This window comes from Orbicella franksi, chromosome 5 (assembly GCF_964199315.1).
Source record: "Orbicella franksi chromosome 5, jaOrbFran1.1, whole genome shotgun sequence".
NCBI lineage: Eukaryota > Metazoa > Cnidaria > Anthozoa > Scleractinia > Merulinidae > Orbicella > Orbicella franksi.
The window spans coordinates 23,783,515-23,802,154 of NC_138149.1; the positions used below are offsets into that span (position 1 = coordinate 23,783,515).

The window sequence follows — 18,640 nt, forward strand, 5'->3', positions numbered from 1 at the left end:
TTTATATCGTCTACTTTGGTCTCTGGCTAACAAAAAACGAGATTAACATTGATATTCTATAATCAAACTGATAAAGACATATATCTTAGATGTTAAGAAAGCCAAAACTAATCCTAAAACACATTATACTAATTATTCACGCTTATGGATTCTTACTTTCGTTTTTCTTAAGATTCTGGACTTGGATGTTCATCTGCTTACACTGCTTTGTCATTTTTTTCAAGTCTTCATTATACTTTTGTTGCAAACTTCTCTCTTTTTCAGTGGCAACTGCTCTCAATTCTCTGACTTCCGCTAGCAGGCTAAATATGTCATCCGCTTTTTTTTTGCGTTCAGTGGGTTGCTTCGACTGTACATCCTGGCATAAGGCTGAAGAGAGAAGAAAACAAGTCATATATGACACTGTTTCCATACGGTATCAGAGGCAATTTAAATAAAATTATCTTATGATTGTCTTTGCATTTGACCTGACGATCAAATACAAACATGTTCAAAGGAAGCCAACTCCATACTACTGATTTCAAAACTGAAGTTGATCGATGAAATACAGGAAGCTGCTCTTATCTTTTTATCAAGCAATCAACTAGTGGTCAAAGAAGCTACAGATTTACATCAGCAAATTGAACTCTGTGCTTTCACCATGCGTCATGCAATCTCATCGTTCGTGTACTTCAAAATATGAAGCGAGAAGGGAGCTTGCCTAGACTTGCTTGACTTAACATGTATGGAATGGTTGCATCTTTGTTTGGGAAAACTAACAATTGTGTATGTAAAAAGTTTTAAAAAGAGCTTAAAGCTCTTATTGTATAATTCAGCTGATAAAGTAATCTTATTCGAAACATTGATCTTAAATATTATGTAAGTAAAAACGCATTGCACCTCGGTAAACGAATTGAAAAAAAGAAAAGAAGAAAAAAAAAAGATTACCCTCCCCCCGCCAAAAAAAATAAATAAATAAGAAAACAACAAGAAAAACAGTAATTTAAATGGCATCCATTGACGCTGCCAATCTAATTAGAACTAATTCTTAAATTCTTTGACGCAAGCATATCGAATTGTTATTAGGAAGCACTTCTTAATTTTTGTTTGTTAACCATTTTTAGTCATTTTTCAGCTTTTAAGAATATATAAAAATTGTTTTTCTGAGTCAACGTTCATATTCCATGGTGAAGCTGATAAAATATTCTTGCTCAAAACATTGATCTTACATAATTTGAAAGTACAGCACTTTTTCAAACACCAGTTAACAATTATATAAGCTACACGATACTTGCTTTCATTTGTGTCTAGTACTTGCTGTAATTGTAGTTTTATCTGTTTCCATTCTTCTGTCATCTGTTTTTGCAGCTCCTCACTCTCCTTCTGTTGTCTTTCTTGTTCACTGACGATTCCTCTCAATTTTTTTAGCTCTGCTCTCAAGCTTAACTTGTCCTCCGGTGTCTCCCGTTCGCTCGGTTGCTCAGCCTGTCCTTCTTCCCGTTCACACTGTTGCTTAGACTTCTCGCCTTGGTTGAAGGCTAAGAAAAGGAAAGCACAAGGGTTTGAAATGACACCGGCCAACGATGGCAATCTAATTAGAACTCTTAAACTCTTTGACGCAAGAACCCTGCATTGTTATTGAGTCTTACTGTCAAAAATCTCATAGACCAATTTACAGTTGTTTGTTCAGTGACCTGGCCTTTGAATGGCAGCGAGGCTGCAGGTGACCTTGTTTTGATAAAGAACTCACTGCTTTTGTTGTGTAAACCAAATTGTTCTTATTCTTAAATAGTCTTAACTAATTGTCATTTAAATGAGAAAAGCAGAGAGGTCTGTATCAAAGCAAGGTCAACGCCAGCCTCGCTTGCAATCACAGGCCAGGTTACTAAGCTCACAGCTGTAGAGCGGGCTATTCTTCAACACAACTATATACAAAACGTTGATCAAGGAAGACTGCAAGGGGCTTTTTGAACTTAATCTTTCGCGAGTTTTAAGGATAGCATATGTGAAAAGTATTTTTAAAAGAGCCTTAAGTTTACATTCTATAATCGAATCGAAAAAGTTATCTTACTCGAAACGTCGATCTAAAATACTTTGAATTCAAACTAAAAGCACTTTTGAAAACACGGAATGCGTATACCAATTATTTTAGCTAGTTGATACTTGCTTGCGTTTGTGTTAAGTATATCCTGGAATTGTCGTTTCATCTCTTCCCATTCTTCTATCATCTTTTTTTGTAACTCTTTACTCTCCGTCTCTTTTCTTTCTCGTTTATTAACGATTTTTCCCAATTTTTTAACTTCTGCTTGTAAGCTTAAAATGTCGTCTGTAAGTTTCCGTTCAATCAGTCGCTCAGACTCTTCTCCTTCCCTTCCACTCAGCTGCTCAGACTCTTCTCCTTCCCATTGAGTCGGTCGCTTAGACTTGTCACCTTTGCAAAATAGTTTGAAAAGAAAGAAGAAGAAGAAGAAGAAAAAAAGCAAAGGTAGCTAAAATGATACACATTGGTGCCGCCAATCTTATTAGAACTATTGAGGCAAGAAAGGCGCATTGGTATTGGACAACAATATTGAAAATCAAATTTACCAGTGGAGTTCTACACAAAACGTTGATCTAAGGCCGATTTACACGGTACGACTTTGTCCCATGCGACAAGCTTACGACAGGCCTACGACCCAGTCAACCTCGTTCCCAGCGTCTCTCATCTTACCGTCCCCTGGAGCGAGCGAAGAGCGACCCTGGTTGGGTCTGGTCACGTGTCTCCCAGAGTCTGGGAGATGACAATTAAATTATTGAAGGGATGGGCGGCCTAGTAGGAATTTTGTCTATACTTAGCCTACGGGAGTTCGGGAAGTGTTGTCACCAAAGTAAACCAAGAACGATATGATGTTCTGCGAAATGTCCGGCGGTAATATTCTGCAAACGCCAAGGAAAACTTATCCATCATCTGATAGCGGAAATCCAAGTCGCTGATGGTTGTTACATATTGTAAAAATCTCCTCACGAAGGCGAATGGAGAATTACACACCGCAGCCGAGGCTGTGTATGGAAGATGTTTGACTCATCTTTACCTCAGAATGAAGTGTAGGTCTTGTTACGGGCGATCAAATAATTTTAGAGAATTCAGGGCCTTTTAGATGATCACTGAAAGCCAAAGTCACTTTCACCGCGTCGTTGGCGCCCCGAACTTTGCAGAGCGCGAAGGTTATAAATACAACGAACTCGTCGCGGTATGCATTTCGCCGTCGTTGCTGATAAGATGGATTTATCTTCGAACGAAAGGAGGCCAGAAAAGAAAAAGATAATTTTTATTGTGTCGTTAATAAATTAGTGTACGTGACGCCAACGGTTCGAGAGAATTGTGCACATTTTCATTTAATTTTCGATCTCTCGACCTTTCTTTGCTTCAAGCGTGTTTCTGAGGGGCATATTTTGTGCCGTGTTATCAGAAGAAATGGAAATTATAAGTAGAGCGGAGTCGTTTGATTATGTTACAACCTATTTTTAGAGGTCGTAGGTTTGCATGGTTTCCGCTGTTAACTGCACGTCGCTTCTCAGAGTTTGACACCTCTGTAATTTGCCATGCTGTGCTTATACTTTGTTTAGGTTCGTTTCTATTGCAAGATATGTTTTAAGGCTCTAAGTATTGGCTCTCCAGGGACAAAGATTAAAATATTCCGTGAACATATTGCTTACTTGCATTCTATATTGTGACGCCGCAGGTGACGCCGGGCCCGGCTGTTTGATTAGAACTGTTTGCAAGCACAGTGCGTTGTACGAATATCATATTTATCTTCGTCCAGCTTTTCTTCAGAGACTGCCGTAGATTTACTTTGAGAAAGCTATACGTTTTCCTAGCGACGTTCTTATGTTTTTTGCATCAATTTGATCGAGTGCATTCAAAGGAGAAACAACAATCACTACGGGATGAAATTGCGCTGTTCGACGTCCACAGTTGAAATATGACTGACTTTCCATAAATCTAGTGGGTAAGACGGCAACACTGAAAATCACGACCACTAAATTGCCTCGAGACAGATTTGCTTAACCATTAGGTAAACGTTGGAACAGATATTATTCGAAATTTCAGCCTGAAAGCTAAGTACTGATAAACGCCGCGGGTAATGTGGCGGTCGCAGTGCGCGACAAAGCTCAACGCGACAAACTGCTGATTACAGAGGACCCCTCCCTGATGTTCTCAATTGTCAAAGTGGCACGTGACCAGACCCAACTAGGGTCTCTCTTCGCTCGCTCTAGGGGGCGGTAAGATGAGAGACCCTGGGAACGAGGTTGCGACCCAGTGACTTAGGACCATTTACACGCGTACGACATTTTCACTTACAAAATTAAATATGCAAAAGTTTGCACCGGGATTTACGTAGCGAAAGTTCTAATTAACGGCAAAAAATATATTTAAGCTGTCCTGCGCTTTGAAAAAACTTTCTAACGAGATGTTTTTCGCTTTAATCCGTTTAGCACTTGTCGAGAAACGACTTCATATGAATCAGTCCGCCCTTTTGACGCAAGAAAACTTCACCTCCGCCCCTACTCAGTAGAAATTTGTCACAAAATGCATCATTTTCTATCGATTTCGACTACGCTTGTCGCAGCGTTTTAAAACATGTTTTAAAATCCTACGACATTTTTTTTGACGTACACAACAGTTATAAACGAGTTGCTGGTTTGATTTACACGAAACAATTCATGTCGTAGACCTGTCGTAAACTTGTCGCATGCGACAAAGTCGTACCGTGTAAATCGGCCCTAAGAAGACGGTAAGGGGCTCAATAATTATCTCATCAAACCTCTATGCTGTACACCTTCCCGGCCAAGCCAATCAAGATAGAGATCAATACTCTAATACCACGTGTGTTCTCCTACTCCAGGCGGAAGCAAAAAAGAGCTTCAATATTCTCTAGCAAGAGAATGTCAATCTAACTTATCTTAATCTCCTCGTGATTTAAGTACATGTGCTGTTCCTTATTTTTAATTAATCCTGATCTATTCAAATGATGCATAATAACTCTCCTTCAAAATAGGATGAAACCTTAAAGTGGTACTATGACGAAAATCGCATCTTTCCTATCTAAACCATTTTAGAACATAAACAAGCAGTCTGCATTAGAAGAAAAATGATGTTTACTATTTTCAAATATCTCTTTTCGTTCCAGAGATATTCAAGTTTAAAATATGCAAATTGGCCAAGTGATGACGTCATACACTCAACCAAATATTGATCAAATATTATGAAGGAAGATATCTCGGCCAATTTGCATCAGAAGTGTTTGATTCTTTGCAGTAAGATTCTACTAAATGTGCTACACAATATGAGCTGAACAGTTTTGTTACCATGGCAACATACTGAGTTCCAGACCTCCCCAATATTAAAGGCTTTTCTGGCCACCTTTGGTGTTCCGTTTTGATATTTGCTAATGGTACCTCATATGCATGATTCAGCAAGCATATAAATATGTTAGCTCAAGTTCGTGGCCTTATTTAACGTTTTTCGAGCTGAAAATTACTTACATATTGATATCAAGTGGATGGGGACTGGAAAAGAGTCAGTTGCCATGGGAACAGAATTTTTCATAGTTGTAGGTGTGTTTCCTGTAGAACTATTAGCCTACCAAGTTTCAATGGTCTGTGCTGCAAATTGACTGAGCTAACTCTATTCATAGACTTGATATAATATTGGGTTGAGTGTATGACGTCATCAGTCGTCTCATTTGCATATTTCACACATTTTTCAAACTTAAATATCTCCAGAACTAATGCAGATATTGCAAACGGTAAACGGCGTTTTAATTCTTTCACAGAATTCTACGTGATACACCTAAAAAAACCAAGGGGTAAAAATTTGATTATAGTACCACTTTAAGACAAAACGAAGTTTGTAATTTTTTGGTATTTTTTGTTCAAATACTAAGTCATATTGTTTGCTAAAAAGTCATTTCAACAACTTAAAGAAAAGCTGATATATCGAGACCTAAACCGTAGTTCTATCAACCAGGTAATTAGCAATTTTACGATAGCAAAAGACTTCACAGAGAAATCACTTCTGTGATTTTAACGGAAGTAAAACGCTGGTTTACATACCGAGGAGCCTCTTTGCTATCTCCTCTTTTCCAGTGTCAAGAAGGGCACATGCAAGGCGTCCTACCGTAGCATTGTTTCCATTATCATCTATCCACATTTTTAAGACTTGATAAGCCCTTTCGCTGTCGAGTTCATAATTTTGTGTTAGACTGTCAAGTCTTCTTCGGTCAATTCCAAGTGTTGTTTCAAGCTCTCGCCAGCAGACGCCTACGACGTTACGGTGCTGTATTAACAGAATTTGCTCTGTTGTAAACGGCACATTTCGCGTCTTAACGAGTACAGCTGAAGGAAAAAAATCCAAGAACAGTCTAATCTCCAACCAGCTGAAAGAACTATCAATCGCATATTGTTGAGAAAACGGTGTACTAACGGGACTAATTTAACCCCGTGAAAACAAAAACGGACCAATTCTTAGACAATACAGATGCACATTGCATCCATATGAGGGCATCGAGACGATTTACTATGTAAAGAGAAGTGTTTGATAATGAAGATGCAGGAAGACTGACATGGCCAATATTTAGCTGGGGCTTACCTGTCTTACACCGCCTATGCAGACGTGAATGAAAGGCAATTTCAGTGGCAGGTACCTTCTCCGAACTGAAAGTTACCTTTTTTTGCTATTTGCAATTAAGATTTATTGCACACGTGGACACTGGGTTCTAGTATTGCAGGGACTAAAACCCCGTCTATTGATGTTCCATGTGCTTGTTTTTGAGATACAGGTGGCCTGTCGAGGAAATGCTATGTTTCGTCGTGTTTACGGAATAAATCGCTGGAAACCACCTACTAAACGCTGTTGTTAAGATCTAACCGAAAACAGGCTAACCTGAGCGTTATTCAGGCTAACACGAGCAATATTCAAGCTCTAAAGGTCCGTAGCAATTAACTTTCCCAAGAAGAGAGTACAGTACTAGTAGTCTCGTTGAGGGAAATGAACAGACCGCCTTTGTGCAGTTTGTAGCATTGCTTGAAGAATTAGGATGGGGATGGCCTTCTTTTGGTGGGTTGGTCGGAGGTTTAAGGCATGATATTTCATATATTCACTTGTGATCATGATTAGACTATTAAAAAGAAAAAGGGTGTAGCTCTTCACAGAACAGTAACAGTAGAACGGTAGAACAGTAGCTACTTGGTCGAGGCATGCGGGGCAAGTAGACGTCTCCTTCTCCGCCCCTTATAGTTTCCGTTTTTAAACAATGTTTCGGGTGACTCAAACTGATCCGAGTGACTTTTGCAGTTCGCCAGCGGACACCAGATCAAGGTGGCTTCTTTCAAGCTCTAACCCCCCACCCGAACGTTCAGCAGATGTGAACTCGGCCGTTTCGAAAATGGCGACTAATTTAGAGTTTAATCTATAAGTTGACGTTATGCCCTCAGGGCTAGAAGATATTGGTGAAAAGCTTCAGAACATAATTTAGCAGTGCCGAATCTAGAAGGAAAATAATAACCATTAGGAAGGAAGAAGAAAAGCCTGAAAATGCTTAATCAACTAAAAGGGAAACTGTTAAAGAAATGCAAGGTTGTCTTCATGAGCTTAACTCTCAAGTTGATAAAGTTAGAGCTGCGGAGAGAAAGTAAGAGAACATGAAAACAAATGAAAAAGACCGGAAAACAAATATTATTATTGAACACCGAAGTCTGACTGACTCAAGCAATCTGCCATTCTTTACAATTGACGGGGTAGGAGAAAATGAGAATTGGCTGAGTGTGTTTAAATCCTTCGTGGCTGAGAAGCGATGTGGAGTATTTGTCACGCAAAATCAGTAAAAAAGACATGCCGAAAACTGAAAAAATCCCGAAAATATCGTGTTTGCAGTCAAATTCATGTAACTATTCGAATTCTTAAGCAATCTTTTCTCTTTTCAATAAATTCTTGTCAGGATTGAGGATTACCGATTTTTTTTTTCCATCCCTCCTGGCGATACAGATTTCGCCAAGCCTAAGAGCGGAGCTCCTGGGCCGGGTTGTTGAAAGCCTGATTATGCTAACCCAGGATAAGCGAGAATTTTGAATTGAGTTTTGTAACTTTGCGGTGAGGTTTTCTTTTTATATTGTTTGGCCTACATGACTTAAAAGGAGTAAAAAACACTTGTATACAAGAAGAATTCATACGTCGGTTAGCTTTTGATCCTGCGTTAGCGGCTTCCGAACAACCAAATTAACCTGACATGAGCCCGCGATCCAATCGAAAACCATTACTTGGTCACATGACCTAAATGAGCACTGAACCTGAGCCCGCGATATGGGCACGTGATACTGGACTGCAGATACCTTGTTTTGACAGGTGTCAATTGACGATAACATGTTGCGCGACGCCGTCGTTGTCGTTGGGCGCACGCGCCCGCGAACAATGTCGCTAACCATGTTGACCATGAAAAAATAGTTGCATGGGTTTCTATTTCTATGCATGTAAGTGATCCTGTTCCTATAGTTATGGTGCTCCGCTTGGCGGCCCCTCGCGGCGCCGGAGGTCCGCTTTAAAAGCACGAAGGAATCAGTCATCACCGGCAGAACTGTGCTCGCACATCGAACTCGATGTTGTGAATCACGTGGGTAAAATTCAGTCGAAAAAGAATGGAAAAATGACGCCGACTTTACATTATAAATCTTACCTTTTTTCAGCTTGAGGTTGGTTATTTCTCTCTCTTCCTCAAGCTCGGCATTCAGTAGCCATTCTCTCTCCCTCACTTCAAAGAGTAAATTTTCTTTTTCTGTCAAATAAACGAATATGTATGTCAATGACTCTTCTCTCTTCCCCTACCGACTGAATAATTTAACAACTTGAACACTGGCAATATGATGAAACTGTAGTCTTGACGGGAACAAGTTTTATAACGGGAAGAATGAAGGATGGCTACAAGAACGAAATTGTACTTATGTGTTTACAAACTACCTCCGCCGAGCATAATCCTCAAAATCAGGAGCCATAATCGGGGACGGAGACATCCCCGATTATGGCTCGTGCTCAAAATCTAAGACGGAAATCCTGACCCTGCATGTGATAACAAACGCTACTGCAACCGAATGTAAGTAGGCCAACAAAGCTATAGATTTGGTTCTTTATGTTATTAATTGCTATTAAATCCCATTGTCGTAGAGCTTGCCTTGCATGAGTTTTATTGCCGCTACATTATGCTCTAGCACTATTAATGTCCATGTCACGACCACAGAATTTGTCTTAACCTTATTTAGCCTGGGGTGACACAATGCCGAGCTGATTTCAAACTTTTGTAACAACTTTCAAGCTATTGCGGTCAAACTTTGTCATTTCTTCTAAAATTTGTCGGCAAATATTTTTGATGTGTCAGCTGTTCTGTCAACCAACTTTACGTTTCTATGGTAAGCATATTCTCGAAGGTTGTTTAACCGAAATTTAGCGTGTTTTAAAGCTGAAACATCTCTTTTAGTTTTGGAGCTGTTGTCACGTTATTTTGTGAACGTTTTTCTAAATCAAAAAGATGGTCATTTTGAAATGCGACGTCATGATTGGCACATGGTTAGCCCTAAAGTTTATAAGTTTGTAACCTTATAAACTTATAAACTTTTGATTACCATGAATCAAAAGTTTTGGAAATTCTTGGGAAGAGCACAAAGACGCCCAATTCATCACCATGAGGCCTGACTCTCCTCTGGGAGAATGGGGCCAGACCCCCAATTGATACATGCATAACCCACAAAATATTTACTAACTAGCACAGAAACAATTTCATGTTGGCCCGCGCTATATATACCTTCCTTCAAGAGCTGGCAAGCCAAAAAACAGTGATCCTTTTCCAAGGCTTTCACGAATTCCTCATATGCTCTCGGTCCTTTCGTGGCTAACGTCATCAACAGCTCTTCACTTTTTTCTCTTTGTGAGGGTTTTTCTGCTATTTTCTCTTTATCATCAGAGGTCAATACACCAGCCGACAGCAATTGACGCGAAACCTCGTTTGCATCAAGTTTCTCTAGGAGCAGTCCACAGAACTTCAAGAGAATGTTCTTGCATTTGATGTTCTCCACAGCAGCATTTTCTTCGTCTTTTAAGTTTTTGAAATCTGCTTGAATCAAAGTGCATACAGGTTATTTGCTGGGCACGAACCGTTTTGCAGACCAAGGGCAATTTTTTTTTTTTGCTATATGCACAGACCAAGACCGAAAAATATTTTTTTTCCTGCTTCTATTTGTTTAGTCAAAAAAACATACAATAAGAATTGTTTCGATAAATACTTGGTGTGTACAAGGGTATTCAAAGTAGAGTTACGGCAAGAAAGAAGCGTAGGCTATTTGCTATACATGAGAACATGAAACAGCTTCACGTACATAAGATGCTGTAGTAAATCCATTTTTTATTCAAAGAGCCAGAACTCAAAATGTTGGATTTTGATATCACTCATATTTGTAAGGACACATTTCTACAGATTCTAAAGCCCCGTCCACACGTATCCGGATATTTTTGAATCCGCAACTTTTTCTTTCCCGATTCAAAAATTTCCCCGTCCACACGTAGCGTATTCAAATCGAATTCGCCTGTCCACACGCATCCGATGGTATCCGAATTCACTCTAGAGAAACTAGAGAAAGTGTGCCGCCATATTGGTTTATTGTTCAGCAAGAGACTGGACACGATTTTGCTACGGCATCGGATTCGAAAATATACAGATTTACCGTCTACACGTTATCGGATTCGTTGCGGATTAAATTTTTTTCCACTCTGGAGTGCGAATTAAAAGATATTCGGATTCGCTGCCGAATTCGCCGGATGCGTGTGGACGGAAGCCGTATCCGGAAAGAAAAAGTTGCGGATTAAAAAATATCCGGATACGTGTGGACGGGGCCTAAATAGGACTGGTGGACTTGTGCGAGATGTAACTAATTATAAGCGTCCAATCAAATTGCAGCTCAACTTTCATAATACTATAGCCTCAATACTGACGAACAAGCATGCTTTGGGAAAAGCACCGGAAAGCAATCGCGCTTTTTATGAATTCATGACATACAGAAATGTACAATAGCATGGTGATTCGAGACAGAAGAATAATATAATGAAGACAACAAACAACAAGGGTGAAAATCAGCGCAACATTTTCCTGAGTTGACGCTGAAAATAAGCAGCCTTAAAATGTTTCAATTAATCTAGAACTCTGGGATTACGTTGAATATGATGCATTAATCTCATCGAGGGCCAAATCTAAAAAAAAAATTCATCGTGCTTTTTAATTCCCCGGCAATTTAAAAATTGTGGGGGCAATTGTTGATAAAAGCAAAATAACACCCCGCACCAATTGGTATTCAAACCCATGCTTCTGAGAGTTAAACCGAGCGATTTTTCTCAGATTTTCAGTAGAGGTAATTAGGTGTCATAAGATTCATTTAAGACCACAATACCATTTAGTTAAGTTTGCAATAACATTTTAAAACAGCGTTTTTTTGTATTTTGACATCTTGAAACTTCACTCGCAATTTTCTCGAACACACTCTTATAGATTTTTGCAAAATTTTGCCATTGTTGAGACAACTGTGTCAAGTCCGAAATCCTGACGTCGTATTTCGAAAATTATCCTTGATGGCAAGTTATTCGGTCATATGTAAAATGAGGTATGGCGTCATCTCGTCGCTATGACAACTCAGATCCTGGTGAAATGTACCCCATTTGAAGCTTTCATCTTTCTCTAGTACACCAGTAACGTTTGATTTTCTGTTGAATTGGTTATGGTGGTGCTCTAGTGGCTCAAAGTTGAATGGTATCGTTACTCAAAAATTCGATCGAGCCACCTTACGCTGCAGTTTTAAAGTGTATGTCAATAATCTGGGATATGATAGATGATTGATATATAAACACCCTCACCGAGATTAGGTCCATATGCACAGTCCTAGACCAAAAAAGATGGTGTTTTCGTGTTTGTGTTTCGTATTTCAGATAGAGTCAATCGGTAAACTACAGCTTACCGTACCGTGGACTATACTGCCCGCTAAATTGACCAATCACATCGCGCGTAGTAACTGAGAAAACTTTGCATGCGAGGAGCTTATCCGGTTTCTGTAGTATGAAGCGACTAGGAGTATTTCTACTCCCCCCTGGATGGGATGCTAGTCCATCGCAGGGTTACCCCCAGCATTAAGTTCGCCGGTACCCATTTATACACCTGGGTGGAGAGAGGCACTGTGAGAGTAAAGTGTCTTGTCTAAGAACACAACACAATGTCCCCGGCCAGGGCTCGAACCCGGACCGCTCGATCCGGAGACGAGCGCACTAACCATGAGACGACCGCGCCTCAGTAACTGAGAGCCCGAATTCAAATTATTACATGTTATAAGTGGATATCAGCGTGTAAAGCCGTGACCAAAAATGATACCCGTGAAGTGATATGGTATCATTTCAACGTTTTGAACTGTCCAATCAAATATCTCTTTATGAATGGCTTAAACCAATCAGATTGAACGTTATATTTTAGCTGAAGCCAACTTTGACAAGTACTTACAGTGCCCGGTTTTTCAAAGTGTGGCAGAAAAATTTGTAAAAAATAAATTTTCCAGTTTTCTTAATGAAATACCGGCTTTGGCGGGATTTATATTTTTAGTTTCGCAAGATGACATTGCCTGTTTTATTGACAACACCAGAACCAAAAATAACGCGCGGAAAACACATCAAGACTTTGGGCCGTTCAAGGCTTTTTTGAGGTAATCATAACGTCATAGACGTTTGAAGCATTTGGTAAGAAAAACGTGACTTTTCTGCTCCTTAATTAATCTTGCTGACATTTTTGATCCCTCAGTAATCAGGTTTTTTCTTTAAGTAAACTGCGGACTTATTTCAGGACCTGAGTAAGCAATTACACCCTGGGAACTCAGCTTACCTGAAATTTCTGTTAAAAACTTCTTGCATCTCAAGTAGTCCTCTTTCGAGATAGTTGTTTTCACTGAGATGGTATCCACATCAGCTTTACTGTTTTCTCCCATTTCCTCTTTTGTCTTTGTTGTCTCGTCTGTAAGAAAGCACTCCTCGGCAACTTCGTCTAAGTGACCGGAGCGATGATCTTCCGACAGCCGTTCAAGAATCTCCAGAGTACGGCAATGAACTGTCAGTATTAAACTGCCTGTTTTTTTCTGTGACAACTCCAGATCAAGATTTTCTCTTAAATAATAACAAAACTGTTGTAGTTCTTGTTGTGTGGTGAGAGGAAAGCATTCCATTTCCTGTGTTGCAAAGCTTGTCAAGCGCTCTCGCAATGCGTTATATTCCGGTGAATTCTTTTTGGAAGTAACACCTGTACTAGCAACTTTGATGGTCAAGGTGCCTAAAAATAAAAGAAAGAGAAAGAAGGAGAAAGCTGTGATATGTTTATCAACCTACGCCCTAAGCTGTCGAGATAAGGCTGAGTAATTCCTTGCGTTGAGGACCCTTCAGTACTAGCATAGGAGGCAAAGTGGGGGGAATGGAAGTACGGTTAGCAATGGAGAAATGCATCTTTTCAAAACCAGTTGTGTTGAGTAATTTGTGTCTTTTGTATTTGAAGGTTCCAATAAGAAGTTGAAGATACTTTGTCATCGCACGACCTACACTTAATCAGTGTTTACCGCAGTAATTTCAATTTACTGCCTGCATCTAAATTCCAAACGATGGTAACCATACTGCATGACTCTGGTTACTTTACCCGCAGCTTAACATTGTGTAGTGATAAAATTTGTGGATATTCATGGTTGAAAATTGCTGCGTTAGGCCCCACCCAGCTGGTATTTTAAACTATTTGGTGTCGATTTGTGTTTGTTTCATATGCATTGGCCCAATATCTGCTACTTCATCACAAAAGCCATGACGGTGTAAAGCGAGTTACCTGAAGTTCCCCCCTTGTCATTCTTTGTCTTCTTGCTCGAATTCCTCCTCCTCCCGTGGTGGTGTTTGTTCCTGGATTTGTTCAAAGCTATAAAAAAGAAAGAAACATAAATCGACTCCACGCATCATCACTATTTAACCACTCGAAGAAAATGACTATCTTCGTTTCTAGATGATATTTCTAGTCTTACCTCCCTGATTTTCCTGGAACTGATTTATCGGATCCCTGCGGCCAGCCTCGGCAGCGACGACTTCTAGTGACAAATCCAATACCACATGTTATGCAATATATCCAGAGAACAAACGAGAGAAGGTGTTTTACCACATTTCCAAACACCGAGATGAGAGTTGAAATATGATGCGCAGCGAAGTATTTTCCAGGAACGTCGAGGTGTTAGGAAATGCGATGAAACACTTTCTCGAGTGCTTATCTTCTTAATTAAAACTAAAACTAAGAAGAAAGCGGATAAATAAAAATTGAAAATCTACGCTCATTAATATCAGATATACATTCACCGTCACGGTTACCATTTCCTTTTCAGGATTCGAGATATCGGCAATAAAAATACACTGAAGAACTCCAGAGGAAATGAATTTTGGTTCAAGTTATTGCGAGGTTTGAGAAAGTGGGAATGCACTAGACCTCACGTCATCCAATAAAACAGTGACTGACTTAATAAAACCGTTCACCGTTCACTTACTATCAACCGTAAGAACATCCTGGGGCTCCCTGCCTTTACTTCCGCACATTACTGGAACGAATAGTGTTACGGAGCAATTACTCGAACCGGGCCGCTTAGAAGAAAGCTAGCCCGCAATTACTTCACTCTCCATTTAGGAATTAAGCTTCAGTGTTCTTTCATTTGGTATGATATGGCAATTGAACACCGGCTTCTGTTATTCCCGTTGTGATGAATCAATTTTTTTTTCCTGGACTACGAGCAGCATCTCTTTTTCTTATTCGATCTGTGGAGTGTGACGTAAAACAAAAAGAAACAGAGAAAATTGCCATGCGAGGGCCAGACCCTAGCGTGACAGCCTTTCCCGCCATGCTTGACAGAGAAACCCTTTTAAATGGTTGTTTATGGAGTTATGGTGCAAAATTGGAAGTCGAGGTTTTGCCGATTAAATTCGTTTTTAAAAGCCATCAAGTATGGTCCGTTCGGTAAAAAATGACTAAATCGTGCTGTCATGGAGCGCGGCATTTCATATGTGAGTACAATTTTGAACTTTAACGGTGATTAAAATTAGCATATGCCATATAGACATCTTTGGCGATGGTGTAATATACCTACCCTCTCTTAGAAGAATGCAGGCCAAAGATGGTTGTTTTTCTTCCAAGGCTTTCACGAACTCCTGATATGCACGCGGTCCCCTTGCTGGTAGTATGCTCAGGAACTCCTGACTCTGACGTTTCCGTTTGTCAATTTTGTTTATTCTTTTTGTGTCATCTGAAGTCATAATTCCTTCCTGTATTAAATGAGGAAAGAGTTTCTTTGGTTCAAGATCTTTTACGAGCGACGCGTGGCACCTTCTGAGTATATTCCTGTGCTTCTCACAAGTTTTTTTTGCGTTGTCTTGAGGACCTGTTAAATTATAGATAGACGGAAGTAGCATTATCTTAGTAACACCAGTGTGAGATTGAAAACCTGGAGGGAGGATCTTGGGCCTGCTGACGAAAAGCTGATTGAAAAATATACAGGGCGTTAAACATGACACTAATATTGCTCTTAGTTACGTGCATAAAAAGTCTCCTTCCAAGATAGACTTAGTCCCGCAATGCCACTTTTGGAAATGCCCTAAACAATAGCGTGAAATAACAACATAGCAGTTCTCAACTTTTCGCGAATGGGCCCTATTTGAGTTTTAGAATTGCCTTTTTCGCTTTTCTGGGTGTTAGTAAAACAACAACAGAGAAGGCCTCGAAGAAGCTTTATGCATGATATTGTTGAAAATGGCGTCCAAATTTGTGCGTACTGGGGTTTTGGTTTCGATATCTATGTCACGTTCTGTTGCCTTCTTGATGCCTTGATCAGCTTCAATGAGCTATATCTCTGGTGAAAGCTTTTTTTTGGGCCCCGAAAAAATTCAGGGACGTTATACAGTCATTGTCTGAAGAGTATTTTTTAAAGTGTCAGATCTTGCAAAAGTGTGTGTGTTTTTTTTTAATTGTTCCAACACAGGTAACCCGAGCTCGCAAAACGAGCGTCCGTATATTGAGATTATTCAACAGTCGAAATATAAGGATTTGTATGAAATTAAACCTCTGCTGCTCGTGTATGAGTAGGCAAAACAACTTTCCTTTCGCGGCATTGCTATGATATTTACACCATATAACAAAAGTGACGAGGACACGACTGACGTTTCAGACTATAGAGGTTTAAGAATCACTTTATACCTCGACAACATTGCGTGCAATGGGAAGGAGCTAAGGGAGCTTACTTACGGGCTACATGCAACGGCGTAGCACAACTTTCAACGATTTCCCGCCGGGGGGGATAACCTGAATCTTTCTACTGAAAGCAAGAGTTACTCTTTTTTCTGCCTTTTCAAAATGCAAATAGTTGCACCTAGTTCCCGGGCCTCGATATTTCCCCGCGGTCAATCGTTTTCGGATTCACGTGGTCTGAGCGAACAATTGACCGTTCGTCTCGGTTACGTCACTGAAATGAATTGAGCAAGATGGCCTAGCAGGAAGTCGTAAAGTAAGTAGGCAAGCAGCCACAGTTGTACCTCATATCCCGATCTAACTGATTTTCAAAGATCTTAGACTAGGGAAATGAAAAGCATTTTGACTTTCTACAGAATGAAGCCCTACTCTGTCACTAACCACAGCCAATGAAACGAAATCAAGCTTCCAACGCATTTTCTCTCGGCCCTTTGCATGATCGTGCTCGTATCTTGTCTCGCACTCTTTTATCATGTACACTGTTATCGCTAGAAAAAGGTTTTTAATCTTGTTTTTACAATTAATTCCTGTAGTATTGATATTTATTTTCGTAATAGAGAAGTGAGACATATTTGCGGTTTACGCAACAGTAACATGCAAATTTGTTTTACTAAAGCATTGTCTTCAAATGACAGATTGGACAGTTCCAGTGACTGATTAGCCGGTCGATTGAATTGTTGCTAATATTATGATCTTCTTCTAGGGTACGGTTTTTCTACTGGTTTTCCTTCTTCCAATTCGAACTTCGAGGGAGAACCCGCATGAAAAACCGGATACAACAGGGATGATGCACGACTTCCTCTCTAACTATTGATTTTCAGATTTATTGAAATGAAATAAATCTACGGACCGATCAAAGCGATATTGCTAGACGATATTTCCATCTCCTGTCAAAGCAACAGAATTGTCATGGATATGTTTCTCATCGAAAGGTCACGTCAAACATTGATTTATCATAGTCTTATGACTCGATGGTCCACTAAATTGTATTGTAAACGACGAGAAAAATAGACACACTGTCAAAGACGAGCTAAGGGCCGAGTACTGCATGGCCAAAATAATGGACTCCACACATTTAAGAGGAAACTAAGAAGCTAGCCCTTCCATAACTTGGCCTATTTATACACTAACAGATTATATGTTTCGACATATGTTCCTCTTCATCGTCACTTCTCTTCAAGCACAGCCTTCAGTGCCCGTCTTTTAGCAGAGGGTTGATACTCAATGGAGCAATCTTTGCTGACGTCGTTGTTTACATTCTTGTTCATTAACATACGACTGGCATTATACCAGGACACGAATTGACTCCAAGCATTACAAGAGCTTGTGAAACTTAGTAACTGGTGAAATTTGCTGCTCCTTGGGTGTGATATTGGAGTAGAAATTAGTTTTCAAAAATGAAAAATTTTTGGGTGACAAAAGCGCTTCTTATGACAGCTAATCTTGAAATGGCATTTCAATATTCAGAACTGTAAGTTTTTTTTCGCTTGATCAGAAACTGAATCGCTTATAATCGCTTGTAGCCGAAAGTTCACCTATACTTGAAGGCGTCAAATCTAACAGTGATTACCGTAAAATCTGATCCCCTTCCGAAACATTCATTCCCCTTCTGTTAAACCTCGGGAAAAATTGCACCAATCAATTGTGTAAACACAACTAAGATTGTGAACTTAACAGCCTTTTTCGATTGGAAAGTTCAACACAAGTGGCGTTCTGCCGATCACGGTAACTGATTAAACACGATTTGAGTAGATTTCTGACTGTCACTAGGGTGACTGAGTGACTGTATTCTAAAAGACGAGAAAAATAGACAGACACTGTTCGCAACCGAAACAAAGACGAGCCGAGGCTGAGTTATTGAAACAAATTAGCAAAGCAAGCATTAGTTGTGAAAAACAATGGCACTAACCTTTAAGAGATATTTCACTGCAGCAATTTTTTCCCAAAGGAAGAGCACTGATTCACCCTGTCAGCCAAGTTATCTAAAATAAGTTCAAATAATTTCCAAATTATCTCAAATAACCACGTCAGTTATCTCCCTGAAAATCACAGTTACAAGGGCACGAGTTCGCGCCAAGATGTCATGTACGTCCTAGTCTTAAGGAATGAAGGAAGCGCAGTGTTAACCTGGTTTGATTTGGCAGTTCAGTTTAGCCGGAAAAGCATTTGTTCATCCGCCTTCATGCGACAAGGAAGTATAACTGTGTACCGGACGAACTAAGGAAACCACCCAGGCGTCATCCGAAGTTTCAGTGATACTATTTTGCCTGAAACCTTTGGACTGCATTTTTTTGTAACAT

The 18,640-nt window shown here is 39.8% G+C and overlaps 2 protein-coding genes across 2 annotated transcripts; both read right to left on the reverse strand.

Moving 5' to 3' along the window:
* Positions 1-142: 142 nt before the first annotated feature.
* LOC145487881 (uncharacterized) lies at positions 143-13,606 on the reverse strand. Its single transcript, XM_081466660.1, has 7 exons — positions 13,504-13,606; positions 12,915-13,355; positions 9,810-10,115; positions 8,286-8,789; positions 6,076-6,357; positions 2,147-2,410; positions 143-369 (listed from the first exon to the last, which is right to left on the reverse strand). Exons 1-7 carry the CDS (start codon positions 13,604-13,606, stop codon positions 143-145), a joined length of 2,127 nt encoding a protein of 708 aa, XP_081322786.1.
* A 245-nt stretch (positions 13,607-13,851) lies between these two features.
* On the reverse strand, positions 13,852-15,982 carry LOC145487128 (caspase-2-like). The gene is made up of 3 exons (XM_081465853.1): positions 15,187-15,982; positions 14,083-14,145; positions 13,852-13,979 (listed from the first exon to the last, which is right to left on the reverse strand). Exons 1-3 carry the CDS (start codon positions 15,506-15,508, stop codon positions 13,852-13,854), a joined length of 513 nt encoding a protein of 170 aa, XP_081321979.1. The 5' UTR covers positions 15,509-15,982.
* Between the last annotated feature and the right edge of the window lie 2,658 nt (positions 15,983-18,640).

Excerpts from the sequence above, each read along its gene's own strand:
- LOC145487881 (XM_081466660.1), bottom strand. The coding sequence starts at position 13,606 with ATGACAAAGTATCTTCAACTTCTTATTGGAACCTTCAAATACAAAAGA. Across the intron at positions 13,356-13,503 it reads GCATTTCTCCATTGCTAACC|GCACCTTGACCATCAAAGTT; the intron begins GTACTTCCATTC and ends TTTTATTTTTAG. Across the intron at positions 370-2,146 it reads TATACTTAACACAAACGCAA|CCTTATGCCAGGATGTACAG; the intron begins GCAAGTATCAAC and ends TTCTCTCTTCAG.
- LOC145487128 (XM_081465853.1), bottom strand. The coding sequence starts at position 15,508 with ATGCTACTTCCGTCTATCTATAATTTAACAGGTCCTCAAGACAACGCA. Across the intron at positions 14,146-15,186 it reads CTGCATTCTTCTAAGAGAGG|AAGTCGTCGCTGCCGAGGCT; the intron begins GTAGGTATATTA and ends ATTTGTCACTAG. Across the intron at positions 13,980-14,082 it reads GTTCCAGGAAAATCAGGGAG|CTTTGAACAAATCCAGGAAC; the intron begins GTAAGACTAGAA and ends TCTTTTTTATAG.